The sequence below is a fragment of the Argiope bruennichi genome, chromosome 5 (assembly GCF_947563725.1).
Source record: "Argiope bruennichi chromosome 5, qqArgBrue1.1, whole genome shotgun sequence".
Classification (NCBI taxonomy): Eukaryota; Metazoa; Arthropoda; class Arachnida; order Araneae; family Araneidae; genus Argiope; species Argiope bruennichi.
Window position 1 is genome coordinate 33,822,971 of NC_079155.1, and position 16,647 is coordinate 33,839,617.

Genomic DNA, 16,647 nt, shown 5'->3' on the forward strand with positions numbered 1-16,647 from the left:
ACAAAAATTTTTTGAAAGTGATCTGGAATTTAATGTTTTAATATTTTAATTCATAAAAATTTGTTACTTAAATTGTTTAAAGGAAGATTAAATTAAAATGAATAAAAACATATATAGATTCAGGAGCTGGAGGAAGGAAAAAGGGGACCTAGAACTTTATTGCCTAAGTGCCCAATCCGGCTCTGGCCATCGTTTGAAAATGATTAACAATAATATAAAGCAGTTAAAAAATAGCTGAATCAAATATATTAGATTCTCTGAATATTTAATTAACTTCTACTTTATTTTTTTAATTTTTAATTAATTTATTTTTGCTTAAATTTTTGGATTTGAAATACTTATTTTTCATACATTTTTCTTTTCTAATCAACATGGCCAGATAATAACTATAGCCTCACATATTTCTTATTAATTGTTTGATAATTTAAAAGAAAAGCTTTTCATAGAAATTGAAGAGTGTGAAATGGTCAGCGCAGTGCGTGCTGAATTCCAAAACTTCACAAGAGAACGAAAAGTATAGAATGGTAATAAAATAACTTTGACTGTGTGGGGACATTTAAATTGCAGTTACAATCTCAATTACAAATGTCATATGCACATCACCCTGATCACCAGTAGGACAGACTTCAGTTCTGTAGAAACGAAAACATTGAAATTAATTATTGAAATCCTCGTATCGCACATATGCTGTACGATGTTGTATGATATAAAACAATATTCGAAATGTTGCATAAATATTGTTGAACATTGAATAATATAACATCTCTCGATATTATGCAACATACATGGAAAGTGTATGACATGGATAAATAATATAAAATGGATAATGCAAAATATCCGTAGTGTTCAAATAAATAAAGGGCATACAGATTGTAGTCATTAATAAATGTTGCAATATCTTATTTTTAACAGTGTCGATACCTATAGGAAAACAAACGTGCGCTGCAAACACACTATATTTAGGAGATATTGACTACAAAATTAATGTTGTTTCTGGAAATGCTGTAGCCAATTTTTTATTAACCCTTAACTGGGGACGTGCGGTCTGTGAGACCGCTAGCGATGGATTTTCTGTCACCCATCTTCTATTTTTAGCTCAATTGAATGGATTGATCCTGTAGCTTCCTGTTTTGTGACCTTCAATACACGTGCGTTTTTTCAACCGATTTCAGCAGATGCTTTTTAAAATAATTCAGTTATTTCTTCGAGCGCTGTCTCTAAGACCGCATCTCCCTGTTAGTGTCCTAGTGATAAACAAGGCTTAGCAGATGGCGCTAAAATTTGGGGCCCGAAATGTTATCCAGTTTACTGATCCTATTATGAAGCAGTGTTCCAAACACTTTTAAACGAAACAGAAAGTGATTTTAGTGATAAGGATAATTGTACAGAAGAGTTTTTCGACGAAAGTTCGCATTGAACTGATTTTGATATGTATGTTCAAATATAATCAATTTTTAAGTGATGAAGTATTTTGAAAAATTTATAAAATATATTAATATACCAATAGATATATATACAGAATTTATAGGTTGATTTTTATACTAGTTCTTAATCTGTATGTTTAAAATGTCCTAGAAAACCGTGCTATGAAAGTCATACAAGCCGATAAAAAAAGGGCCAATTTTACCCATTGTCTTTTTTTAAATTTTACATATAATTGTTGAATTTTACATTATATTTTCTTCTATATACCTTCATATACTGCAAAAATAAATATGATTTAAAAAGTAAAAAGTAATAGGCTTTTTTAAGAATGTTATTTATTATAGCATGTTAGTTGAGTAGAAAATGTTTGTTCCAACGCATTTACTTTTTTCAATGACAATATATTTTGAAAAATTTCTAAAACATATCTATATATATCAAGAAAAATATCTGCAAAATATATTGGCAGTTTTTCATACTAATATACTTATTAGAACATTTAATTTGAGTCTAAATGAAATGCGATCTCGTAGACCGCACCTCTCCAGTTAAGTCCTAAAATTTCACCTCCCCAGTTAAGGGTCAACATATGTCTGCAACACATGGGGAAACAACAAATTCAGCAAATGGGGCTTAAGAGGCGTCAAAATACAAAATTCTTCAATTACCAATGCTGCTCCTGGATTTACATGTGATAACTTGAATTACTTTCCACGATAATGTTATGAATTGTGCGCCTGCAAGTAAACTTTGAACATTTCTTAGATGCTTGGCCTTACTGTAAGATACAAATATATGGAACCACGCTTAAGGTTAGCGGCAACTGCTACAGAAAGTAGCAGGAATTTATGACATTTATAAATAACTACTTGGATGAGTTTGTTACTTTAAACTATTTACTTTTTGGTGGAATTGATGTGTTTCTATTACTTAAAAATTTCATGGTTGTAACAGAAAGTAAATTGTGCACATCAATATATGCAGTGTGTACTGTTTATTAACAATGATATATGCATCTTTTTACGTTGCATAACTGATATTTTAATACCACAAAAACACCTGAATTCTTTTCTGTTTTTTTTCCACTTGGTAATTAATAGCATTATAGTGAAATTATTTTCTTCATGAAGAAATTCTTTTGATGTCCAACAGATAATCTTAATTGGTAACTAAAATCGATTTTAATTTTTAGTCCATAAATTGCAAAATATTTGTGACGGTTTTAAAGAATTTGATTTCAATTATTTAATAAAAAGCGAATCTTTGAAACTTATTCACAATGTGTTTCAATTTTTAAAAGCAAGCTCAATAAATTATTTATTGTGTGATAGAAATCATTAATAAAATAGGATGTGCATCAAACAGTCGAACATGTAAGTAGCAGATTTTTTTGGCTTTTTATTTTGGTAAATTTTCTAAGTTTTCGGAAATTAAACGTACACGCATACATAGAACATTGTTTTGAGAAATTAAACCTAACTCCCATTAGGGTTAGCAAGCACACTAAGATACTATTGATAATAATACGTAGTTGTATCTGAAACAGTACACGTTTCTTTAGCAAGCAAATATCTTTTTTTTTTCCATTTTGGCATTATGATATTAGCATGCTTCTTCACTAATAGTAAAATTTGTACTCTGTAATTCTCCACCAACCAGCGTTGTTGAAACTTTTACATTGCTTTTAGAAGCTGAGCACCTCTTTAAAGAAGCCTGCGTTGTTTTACTTGGGAGAGATTTTAGAGGAATGTCGAATTCATAGGAATGACGAAACGATCGAGATCTGTCCAAACTAGATCTTTTACTGGTCATCTGAACTGCATTGGAACAGCAACTGTCGTTATTCGCATCTTGGCTGGAATTGAATCCATAGTCTACTGTTACTGTTGTGGGAACACTGCTGAGTCGGGAGAGTTTAGTGGACTTGAAACTGTCGTTCAACTGACGTCCGGCGTTCTTTATGCACAGCAGACAACTCAGTGCACCACTCCTGAAATGGTCATTGAGCCAGCAGTAGATGAAAGGGTTGTAGCAAACAGAACTCATGGCCAGCCAATGGCAGATGAAGAAAACAGTAGAGTGAGTGACTGATTTTTGCATGAAGGCTTTGGGAATGAATTCTCGGAGCAGATTGAATGTGTTCAGAGGGAACCAGCAGAGAGCAAACAATATCACTACAACCACAAGCATTTTAATGGTCTGAAAGAAAATAAATTCAAATTAAAAGTATTAAAAACACTATATTTTACCATATAATTCAATATTTAGGAATATAAAAGTACCATCTGGCTTTGTTTATTTGGGATTTATTGAAGAAAGTTCCAATGTGTTCAAATTAAAAATCGTATAAACAGCTTAATTTGTCGCGTGAATTAAAATTCACTAAGAAAAATATTCTTTAGCAATACTACGGCAGGTTTACGCTAAAAATCTGAATTGTGTTAATTAAGATTTAGCTTTAAAAAAAGCTAACTAACTACCACCACATTAGTTCATGCAAATTTAAAGTTGCTGAGCCAAATATACAAATAGCAGTATAGCTTTAATTTGTTTCCGATTTATTTGTACAAGAGTTATCTTTTGAACTATACTGCTTCAGACTTGAAATAAGGTCTACATTGTTTGTTTCAGTATCTGGAGACTGCCACTTTTCGATTATTCTACCTCGGTAAGGGTGAGATGCGAAAAGATTAGCTCATTTCCAGAATTACTCGACCTTGATTTCTGCTGCATTAGATACTTTTTCGTTCAGTTTTTTTCCCACATGTATGTATTTCTTTACCATACTACTTCATTTCAACTCAAAATTGTACATTGATTGCTTATGGGGCTAGTTCAAATGGCAAAAACGCTTACAAGAGTGAAACGAAGAGTATTTTATATAATATAATATAATAAAATGTGACCGAAATTATCTACTATTGTTTATCTCAAAATGTTACCGAAAAATTCAATAAGGAAACAAAGTTTAAACACACACACACAAAATATTATGATTTTGTAAAAAAAAAATTACGAAATTTTAAGAACAGAAATATTCCATTTATTTGTCATAATTTAATGTTTAGACACCTTACATAAAATAAAAATTGTTCTAAACTATTTTATTGTGAATTAGTACTTCTACCGATAATATCACAGGCTATCCGGAGATTTCATGCCTCCCAAGTCCGCAAATAATCTGAGCCCTTCTTATTGTTAAATGTAAATATCTCCTCCTTTTTTTCTTTCTTTTCACCCTTATTTTGACTAAATAAATGTATCTTGACGCATGCACAAAAGAGAGCAGGATTTTCGAATCCGAGAACGAAAAGTAGCAATAAAAAATGGCAATGATTAATCAATGATAGTTCGAGGGAAAAAAATCATAGCTATAAGAGAATATTTACATTATGAATCAAATTTGCATCAAATTTTAAAAATGGAAACATTTGATGACATTGATGATTACCAATCAACGTCTCGAAAGCAACTGAAATTATTTTAAAGAAATATACGCATTAAGGATTAAAAGAAAATTTGCGAGTAGAATGTGAGAATTAGAGAATAGAAGATCTCAGTGTAGATAAATATGAGACTATTCACCTAGTAATCTAGTATTATTGTGTCTATTCTTTTCTCTTTCTTTGTATTCAGAATTCATGTATGGGGACCGGGATAGCCTGTTTGGCAGAGCTTTGGATGCTTAGGTTACGAGGTCGAACCCCGCCGGCCGAAGATTCCCCGCGTGCTTGGTGGCTGACGCGCGTATAAATCTGTCGTTGCCACAAAGTCCTCCATGTCGAGAGTAATACCACTGGGGGTACTGGATCGGGGATGATCATTCTCTGATTCAGGTCTAAATTACGATCTGTGAATGAAGTCCTTCCCTTAAAAAGGGTTGTGACGTGTGTGTAGTTAAGTTGTACTCTTGGCCCTAGTTGGCTCTACTATAAAAACAAGAGGCGCTCCCCCTCAGGATTAAATCGGCTGTCTTCGAACAGCGGGCTTGTCCTTGGCAAGTGCCATAAGAAACAACAGAATTCATGTATCACTGTTCTTGCATTTTGCTTCTTTTGTTATATCATCATTTCGCTTTCATATGCTGAAATTTTAAAATTTAAACATTTATTATTATATTTTCGTATTTTAGAAGATTTTATCTTTGATCGTCTTTTATATCTTAGCAAGTCTATTTTTATTATCTGCTCTAGATTTAACAATTTCCGTAGCACAGCATGACTAAAAGTAGCTCTTGTACCAATAAACATCACAAAACCAAACAAACTTAAATCTTATGTAGCCGACTTGCAATTGTGTTAAGGCAGTAGCATTTTTTGATTATTATTTTTCAATGAAGGTCGTTTCATAAGTTTAATAGCCTAAAGTTTATTCTCCGATTTATGACTTCATTTGCTTTACTAGCTTCAATAATGAGGGCTACAAATCTATTTTAAGATCATGTAAAGGAATGAACAACGTGCCTTGACACAAGTGATGACACTTTTCTTGGAAACGCAAGTTTATAATATTTTAAGGATTAAATTATCGATAACTATTTGCATATATTCAGTTAAATTTCAACTTAAATGTAAGATCATTTCTCGGATTTCCCATTGGAGCTCCTACAACACACAGTCTTGTCGGCGTCAGCCACACACTCGAGCGCAATTGTTATTCTCTCTTCACTTCATCCCTTCTCTGCCGTTAGGCTGGAAAGGAGGTTAGAGGCATGACAGTAAAAATTCAATGCAAATTTATCGGTCTTAACAGACAATTATTCTCCAAAGCCTAAAGGCTAACTACTTTGAGTCAAATTTTAAGTTTCTGACTGGGCATGGAAACTTGAAAGCATATTTAAAACGATTCAATTTGTCGCCGACTGATAGGTGTTCGTGCTACAGTGGTGCAGTCCAGGATGCCAAGCAATTGATATCTGAATGCACCAAGTTTATTCCTGAAAGACGCAAACTCAGGAACTGCCTTCTAAAGAACAATATAGTTTGGCCTCCTCATTTATCTGCCTTTGTACAGAGTAAATCATCTTTCATTTCTTTTTGTACATATATTAATAGTATTTTCCCCCGTATTATCTAAACTTTACTTCAGTGTGTTTGCCTAGATATATTTGCATATATACTTTTGTATTTGTATTTTGAATATTTTATTTGATCATGCTCCTTCAATTGTTTTATCTACTGTATGTTTCTGTTACTATGTGAGCAATTTTGTTTCATTTTTGCTTTTGTTTGTGTATTTATTTGTTTTCCCACATTTTTCTTTCTTATTTCTTTGCATTTGTGCCTGTATCCTTATATTTGAAATTAATCTACTGTCAATTTTGTACTGACTTACATCTGTAAGTCTTGTGGTATGCTTGTTGGCACACAAGGAGTTTATACATCGGGAACCAAAAAAAATATTCTCAAAATGAATAGCAAATTCCTCGGATGGAAATAAATGGACGGAACCTCAATACAAGAGTATAATAAATTTCTTAAAGCCTAATGGCTAATTTTGATGGAATAATGGCTATATTGATTCTAAAATGTTCAATGACATAGCAACCACAAAGTGTACCTGAATTGTCACTAGTGCGATATAAAACGCAAACTTTTACAAAATAATTATGAAACATAAATTATAAAGTCTAAAATATGAAATTGTGTCTCTGCATATGAGGTATCATAGATGTTATTTATCCATGAACAAACTTGGGAATAATATGGCAGCAATATGAATTGTGTTTCGAAAAATGGTTCTTTTATATTAATTTTTTTTTTCTGAATGAAAAGAAAAGAATTTCTTACTTACCCATCCCTGCGCTTGAATGACTAATAAATAACTCGTAATATTTTCAAAAAATACTTACCCAGTAGATATACATTTATTGCTTGTATTTTATTTCATATAAATAATATTTATGATTTGATGACAAAAAGGTCATAATAACTTTAGATGTAATTGTTTGTTTTACACATCGTTTCTTACATGTTACACAAATCTCAATTATTATCTCCAGGAATAAGACAGAAAATTAACGTTCGTAAATTAAGCATACATAGCAGAATGGACAAATATTTAATCTAGATAAACATGAAATACAGATAAGTTGTTTAATCTTTACACATGGTTGATATATAATAAATAGTGTTTCAGTTAGAGAATGTAGTGGAAGACAATAAGTCGCCTGCAGGGCAAAATATGCAAAAATAATTTGTGTATCTTACTTATTATTCTACACTGAGCCAAGTTACCTGATACAATGGCAGTAATTTTAAGTCTAATCCCTTCAATATTCAAAGTTGGATCTTATTAAAAATTTGTCTTGTTATCGATATTTTTTACATATTTTAATTTTCATCGAAAAATTTCTGAATAGTGTTAGACGAAAATTCTCATGGAAAGGGAAAAACTGTCAATATTTATATTAATATTGTAATAATTGCCTTTATTCAACATTCATGAATTAAACCATTTGTGGTGACGCTTTATAAGCCAGATAACAGTTACGTGACATGAGTAATTACTTTTGTCTTGTGGTCATTTTACTCGGCTACGAACCCAAAGATTGCGAGTTCGGTCTTCACCTATACCGAATAGCAACACATTCATCATCATTGATTTGCAGCAAGAAATTCATTTCCATCAATGTTAAAGCTAAAAATATAAAATTCAAAATCCACTTACCTTTTTCTTGGCTTTCGCCTGACTCACTCTCTGTCCTTCCGTCACGACCCCTAGAGAGTTTCTAGACCAAACTTGAACTATGATCAAATAATAGAGCACTCCCGTGATACTGAGAGGCAATATGTACTGAGTGATGACAGCGATGAGGGTGATCCATTTGCTCATGTTAATCGGGTAGACTGTTCGACATCGAACCAGTCGTCTGTAGGTGAAGACTGATTCGACTTTATTGAAAATAGCGTGTGGCAGGGATAAGAGGATGGCCAAAACCCATACGCATGATATTATTTTTATGGCCTGGAACAGATAAGGCAGGGTATATCCTTTTGGTTCATTATTTCGAAAGTATAAGTATAGGTACATATTTTTGCATGCTTTCTAGAAAACTACCCGTTTTCTTAAGCTTCAAACTATAGCTTGCAGAGCATCTTAAATTCTTAAAACTAAAATAATACTCCAAGCAATTTAGAATTCCATCGGCTTGTTTATTCTTTCAACATAACAGCGTATCTTACAAGCATTGCCAGATTCCAGAAAGTTTACAATTGATCATCAGTTATTATACAAAAAATAAACGAAGTTATATTAACAAAATATGTTTATCAAAGAAAAAATCGTTTGCTTTTACTTTTTAATAATATTTTAACAAAATAAAAATAGTAGCAGTTATAAAATGTCTGAAAAGGAATCGTCTGCTAAATGTCTATTAACAAATTTATATCATGATATTTACCGAACACATACAGAGCATGGAGAAAAAATAACATTTCTGAGAACTTTATGAGGTTTTTGTTCAAGGGTGAAATGATGTGTAATGTTGGTAATTAATTGTTTGGGGTAATTATGAGATTTCTCTGAAGTTTTAAACGTAAATTCAGGATGAATCTGTAAGGTATTTTGGGAGGTTAATTCATTTTGAAGTTTGAGAAAATATCCATTCGTTGGAATTTGCTTACTGTCCTCGCTCTTCTTTCTTTGTAAGTTTTATTTTTAACAGCTTTTCACTATGTTTTCTACATTAATTCTTGCATAATATATTAATTGTTGTTTCTTTTTTTCGACTTCATTTTCGATGTTCTCTTAATATTACTACAAATTAATTCTTTTTCAAAACTTCTCTTGTTTATGAGTATGGTGGTTCATTGGCAGCCATTAAGGGCAGTAATTCTATATTTACTTAGTTGTATAAATAATTTAATAATAAAGTACATCTAAAATCAAGAAAAAATGCTTCTAGAAGAGAATACTGAGAATATATAAAATGTTATTACTTACCTCAGATACTTTTCAATGAAAAATATATTTTAGCAAATTTTGTAAATAATACCAAGCTTGAAAATATTAAAAAAAAAGTTTAATTTAATAACATGCATTAGTTATTTGAAGATATGCTACATATACATATATAACAAATGATGTCTTACTTAGAATATTTGATAATGTCTGCCCAATAGCATGGAATTAGCGAGAATTTTAATTACGAAATATATTTAAATTGTAATTGCAAATGATCATTTTGAAAGTATCTAAATCTGGTTTTAATACATGAAAAGTTTCCTTTATTAATGATTTCAAAAAGTATGAATCAAATTGAAAAGTTTGAACAAAGTTTTTATTCTGAGAAAGTAATAAGAAATGCAATTTGCATTTTTTTATTAAAAAAAAACTTTAATTTGTTTTCAAATTGATTTTCCGAATAAGTTTTCAATATTCTTGCATGAAATAGTACATTTCACGAAAATGTTTTTTAATTAATTCGAAAATAATTTTTATTCTCATTTGTTTGTGATATTGAGCACATTCTGAACGTGCTACATATCACAAAATGTAACCGTGGTATAAATTTTGAGACGAATGACATCTGAAATGACATTTTATTGATTTCAGAGTATATCAGTGGAAAAGATGCATTCTCAAAGATTTAATTCCAATTTACTTCATCATGACTTGAAATAACACATATATCCTTCTCCCAAATATTAGAAACTTAGCCATCAGGATAATATTGCCATAATTTTTCCTATATGAAAAAATGCATTAATTCTCAAAGATTTCACTCAAATTCTTTTCATTACAGCCAATTAAAGCAATACAAAACTTGGAAAGAATCCGTGTATCGTTCTATCAAACATTAGAGACTCTACCACCAGGATAAAACTGTCTTAAACACCATCATAATAATTGACTCAAACAAAAAAATCCATTGATAAAAATGTAAACTATTGGGATTTAGAAAAGGATTGTATTGCGATAGACTGTTTGTATTGTGCTCTGTCGAGACAAATGTTCCTATATCTGCTGGAGATTCAACAGTATTGTGAATACAGTTGAAGGAAGAAACTCTGATTGAAGATCACAGCCATGAAAAAAGAATCACAAAGATAAGCCTTGAGGAGCATATTGGATAGAAGCCTGTGCTCAATGAAAATATTTTGAGACGAACTCATTGCATCGAGTCTATATATAATTTAAAGTATCAAATCATTATATGGTGAATCAGTTAATATTATTGTTTTCTTAAAATGTCACCGGTTAATTGATATCATTCAACGCGCATATTTTCAATCAATAGCTTTGTGGTGATATCTTTTAAGCAAAATGTATTTGACAGATTCTGGGAGTGAAATATCTCGGATGTATGTTTGTATATGGTTGCAAAATCTTTGATGTTACAAAGTACCATATCAATGAATTAGGAAAGCAGAATGAATGAACATACAATTTCAAATACTCATTAGCATTCTGATTTGTCGAATAGAACGGAACATATAAAAACAAGTCTTTTATAGGCGAAGGGAGATGCAATAGATATTTAAATTGCTTTTCTTAGCTCTTACCATTTTTATTTTTCTGTAGTGTAGAATGCTGGGCAGGACGAACTAAATTTTTGTCAAAAGACACAACAAGGCAAAAATCGTCGAGGAAAACAAAATATTCAATTTAACACTAGACCTTAAAAAATATTAATTTTAAGCATTTATTTAAAAATTGAAGAGGAGCGAGATTCTTTATAACTGTATTATGAGGTAGATGGAAAAAAATAGACGAGTTTCAGGAAAGTTATTTAATTATTTCTAAGTTCCACATTTCACAGGACAAAACAAACACGAACACGAAAATACACGGTACTCACTAGAATACCATCTAATAATGACCCTCAAGAAGGACCATGGGAAATATACTTTGATGTTAATAAGGTTACACCATCTGCTGTATAAAAAGAGAAGGTAGTAGAGTTAATGTAATTATTAAAGCGCAATTCATGAAAATAAAAATGTAAATATTTAAAATAATCGGTTTTATTTATTCCTATTGGAATGCAATCGCCAATAAGTTACAAATTCACGCATGCGATATTTTAGAAATAACTCTATATAAAAATTGGGAAAAGTTTTTTGGAATAGGCGCTTTATAAAGCTTGAAAAAATTATTTTGGATGGCAAATTTATATAAAACTTGAGAAGTAATTTGGGAAGAATATTGATTGTAATATATTATAGTTATACTGATGATATCTGATTATAGTAACAATTAGAAGGGTGAAATTCTATATTTACTATTACATAAATTTTCATTTAAAAAAATTGAATTAAAAATCAAATTGTTGTTTAGACAAGAGCGATTACATTGATAAGAAAAATCGAAAGATAAGCTAAGTAAATATAATAAAAAATATTTCATTCATTTCGCCTGGTGAAAGAGTGTTAATTGTTGCAAATGGTACTTTTTTTCAGGTCTTTAAATAGAATAAGACAACGAAGTTGGGACGAAACATGCTTGTTAGATACATGTAAGAAGGAATATCTATTTTCAGTTAATTATTTACAGATAGATTTTATTTACATCAGGGCACAAATGGGTTTAGTTTATAATTCAGATAAATTAACCCATTTACGATTACATAAACCTGAGCAACAAATTTGTTTTTCGTTAAATCGTGATTGCAGTGGTCTGTCATAAATTTTTTTCGCTACAATCATGACTTTTTGTCAGTCAATATTAATGGCAAAAAATACAAGAATAATTCAATTACCTGTGCACTTCTTAATCTTGGCTCCAAAGGCTTGCTGATGATTCTGTATCTATCAACCGCTATGCAGGTCATTGTGAAAGTGGACACATACACAGATGTGACTTGCACCAACGGTACAAATGAACACATAAAGCTTCCAAATGGCCAATCGTTGAGAAGAATTCTCGCAACGTTGAACGGTATGTTGAGAACAGTCATCATAAAATCTGAGAGAGCTAAATTCGCTATAAAAACGTAAGTTGAGCTTCTCATTTTTGCACTTCGAGCCACAATGTTGCACACCAAAAGATTCCCAAAAATGCTGATAAGAATTATGAGGCTGTAGAATGCTATAATTATTGAGTCCCTGTTAGTGATAGTAGGTGCATTTTTAAGAGCTGAACTCCAGTTATATGTTCTGTTCCCCCATGCCATCAGTTTGAACCTTTCAGTGAAATTTAATGGATCAATAGTGACATTCATTTTAATTTCGTTTTCAAATTTTTAATTATTTTAGCAATTGTTTAAAGCTTTATATATGGTGGAACAGTTGTTAAAAGTTAATGGGAAATATTTCGCACTACATGATGTCGAATTAATCAGTTTCACAACCAATCAAACATATATTGCTACAAAAAAGCTTCGGCACTTCAGCTACAGTGGTATAATTATGATAACCGAGATTAAAATGCTAACACTGTATATTCTAACACTGCACTGATTTGTCATATTTCATGCTTAATCTGTTATGATATCATTTTTATTCAGTTTTAAATGGCAACTAGAAAACACTGCAGTTTACATATTAAAATGCAATAATGCTACTACAATCAGAATATTTATGCCATGCAACACTTTTTTACTTCAAACGAGAAATACCTATTGAAAAATATAAGAGAGAAAACGATATTAAACCGACATGTTTTTCGTTTGGCAGAAGGAAAACAAAGTTTGGTAAAGATGAAATCAAACAATCTGGTTCAGCAGAGTTAGCAAAACGGTTACGGATAATTGCTGGTAGTGACTAGGCAAAAATTAATCAATATGAAATCACATAACAGTAGTATGGAGCAGTTTTCCTAATTGCATTGGAAAAATGGTGAAATTGATTTTGAAATAATTTAGTCTGTTACAACTTCAATGATCTTAGCCGGTAGTTCCAGAAAATATCGTGCAGATTAGGATACTGCGTAAAAAAACCTGTAAAAGACACAAAATTTTAGTTATAAATAATAAAGACAGGTGTAAAATAACTTAAAACATGAAGTGACTGAACATGAATAAAAGAATAAACACACAGTAAGTAAAAAATAATGCTACAATGAAGATTCCTATACCAATAAACATATGCATAGAGATTTCCTTTATTATTATTAAATAAGGGGATTTACATATAAGAGAAAGATAGAGAATATGTAGATTAGTTTACCATAATCTATTACAAATGAAAGATCATTATTAACTTTATAGAACAAAAAAAAAATTTAAAAAACTCTATTTTAGCTTAAAAGTAAAAACAACTGAAAATATCAGAAAGGAATTTCATTAAAGAGTTTATTAGAATTAAAATTCAGAAATAGCTATGATATTTTTTTTTACTACAGAAACTATAATTATGTAAAAAAGGATCGTAATATTATGTATATTTTACCAAAAGCAATTTTCTATATGAATAAAAAATAAAAGCCTTGAGGAAGTAATTATGTATTTTGAAATATTGTTTTTTTTTGTCACATAGATACAGAGCATTCATTGCAAATAATATAATTAATTCTATAAAACATAACATTTACGACTAGGGACGTCCAAGATATTTTTTTATTACTTTTCGATTTAGTTTGTAATTCCTCTGGCAGTAAGATATATATCATAGAACATGGCACGCGAAATTATTGTAATTTATTTATTTCAAAGTTATGGGCGTAATTACAATATTTAATAACAATTAACAGTCTTCATGATGAGTATTGCAGGTGTTCTAAAATTATTCGAAAGTAGCCAACATATTTTCTCTTACTTATTCTAACCATTTTCAAACAACATTTGTCATTAAGTTTTGCTTTTTAGTGGGAAACTTCAAAATGAATAGCTATATTAATGCAAAGCTATTGATTTTGGTAGAGAATATGTCCAATATGAAAGGAAATATTATGTACTTTAATTTCTGTACGTAAGTTAAAATTTCTTATCCACAAATATTTATATTTTTATATAAACTTTTAGGAACGCAGGGAGAAAAATTAAAGTGTATGTACACACTTGAAACTTCGAAAATCGTTCAAAATATCGAATAATTTTTTATTGCTTAATAATGTTCTCTGATCCTTTAGTTTTCAAACGATACCAAGATGTTGTCAATATTCGAAATATTTGTCGAGTTATAATTATTTTTCTTGAGGTGCTTTCATTAAAAACTCTAGTTACGGTGTTTATAAAACTCATTTTATGAAGAATGGTATTTTTCCACTGTGTTGATTCATTCAAACAATCATAATTCAACAAGAAATTAACCAAATACAGTTATTTATATATTAAAATAATCTGTATGAAATAGTGGATGTTTCGTGCCTCAATCAAAGTTATATTGATAGAAATAAATTTTTAATAGCTATTTAAAAGTTAAAATGACAGAAAAAATCTCGCTTTTTCTATTCATCGTTGATGAAAAAGTCGTTAAAAAAAACTATACATTTTTATAACTTGCTTGAGGCAGACAACATGAAGACTCATATTAGGCATCATTTCCAACTAGAATGGTGTGTTTGTACGAATTAGAATTTAAGATATCATGTTTAAAAAAATAGGCTAATTAGTCCATTAAATATTATTTATTTAGTTAATAATTAGTGTAATATGGCATTTTTTTCACTGAAATGAGTTTAAACATATTTTAATAACCTATTCTGAAAAAACTGGATTTTTAAAGTTAAAAGTAAAAAAAAAAATCTTCAAGTGTGTACGTACACCTTAAGCTCCCGAAGTGTTTGAAGTTTGAAAAATCATCATCTTTCTTGTTATAATTAATTTTTAATAAATAAATATCTATAAATTTTAATTTAATCATTAAAGCTCTTTTTTTATATATATTTAAATCATTTGTATGCATTTAAACCCAAACATACTCATTACTGCAGTATAATCAGATGAATATATAATTTTAAATGCGATAAAAAGTTAAAAATTTATCTCCGTCATTTATTTGTAAACTACAAAAATGCTAAAATATTATTATAAAGGCGTTTGATAAATACGTATCTATTTCAAATTTAAAAATTCCTATATTTAAATATTTGTAATTAACGAACCATAAAAATTATCAAAAATGGGAGTGGTAAATTTTTAATTTCAACCCCCTACAACCCCCTCCCCAAATTATTGAAAAGTAAATTTGATTTAATATTTAGCTATTGATGCTTCCTAACATTTAATGTGAAATCGGAAGATCGATTTTTTCCCATTCAAAAACGGTCCTAGAAAACTCCCTGGTTTGCTTTAAAGGAATAAAAACAAATAGATAATCAAATAACCTTCAGCGGAGCAGATATTCATAAGTGTTAAGGACAAAGAACGATACGTGCCATTTTACACATCTTATATCTATATTTCCGGTAGCTTGAAATATTGTTGAATGAATCACTGTTAAGAATTTATCGAAGGTTCTCTAAGAAATTTTTTGAAAATAATAAGGATTTAATTGAATAGTTTAAATTCTCTTTTTAACACTTCTTACTAAGCCAAGTTTTATATGAGATTATCTCCGATTACCAGTTGGGTGATCACCAATATTGTATTCTCCATTAATCTCTCCAGTTTTAAAATCTTTGTTTTTTCTTTTAACTTTTTCCCAATGTTTCTTTTCTAATAAAAGGGATTTTTTTTCTAATAAGAATGCTAACGTTTAGATATATTCATTTATCTCTAAACGTTAGCATAGTCATGGTCGTTACCTGGTCATCTAAGCCTTTTACAGTCTTTCTAGACTACTGAAATCCGACCAATTCAGGCCAAATTCGAATGTCAGTGTGGAAACCAGTAAGAAATAGTGATATATAGCAAAAGGTTGAACATCCCAAACGCTCCAATTTCCATCACTCCGCCTCATTTGGAATGGGCGTTGCTTTACCATTGTGGAAATAAGAGCGGAAATGTCACCGGAATAGTTAGGATTGTGGGGAAATTTGGGGTGTGTAGCTCTCTCATGAATGCAGAATGAAGGAAGCTCTATTTTGTACTTTATATGAGCATTCACAGAAGAAATTTAAAAGGCTAGGATTTCAAGGTTTGAAAGCAAAGGAGAAGGCTAGCTGGAACAGACGATCGGGGGTTACTGTAAGGGGATGAGGAAACGAATTATGGCATTTTTACGACAGACAATGGATGTTATGAGGTCCTCTTTAAATAACTGTTGATTTAATTTCGCATTTTTAATCCAAGCAAAGTCCTAATAATTTTTTAAAAATTTTGAATGCATATATTTATTATTTTTTTATTATCTATAAACTGAAAAAAATTCCTAACGTAATAAAATTTTTGAAAAATTA

General features: G+C 30.3%; 1 protein-coding gene across 1 annotated transcript; it reads right to left on the bottom strand.

The window, feature by feature from the left end:
* Positions 1–3,027: 3,027 nt before the first annotated feature.
* Positions 3,028–12,589, bottom strand: LOC129968235 (G-protein coupled receptor 83-like). Its single transcript, XM_056082089.1, has 3 exons — positions 12,128–12,589; positions 8,095–8,391; positions 3,028–3,624 (listed from the first exon to the last, which is right to left on the bottom strand). Exons 1-3 carry the CDS (start codon positions 12,587–12,589, stop codon positions 3,028–3,030), a joined length of 1,356 nt encoding a protein of 451 aa, XP_055938064.1.
* Positions 12,590–16,647: the final 4,058 nt, after the last annotated feature.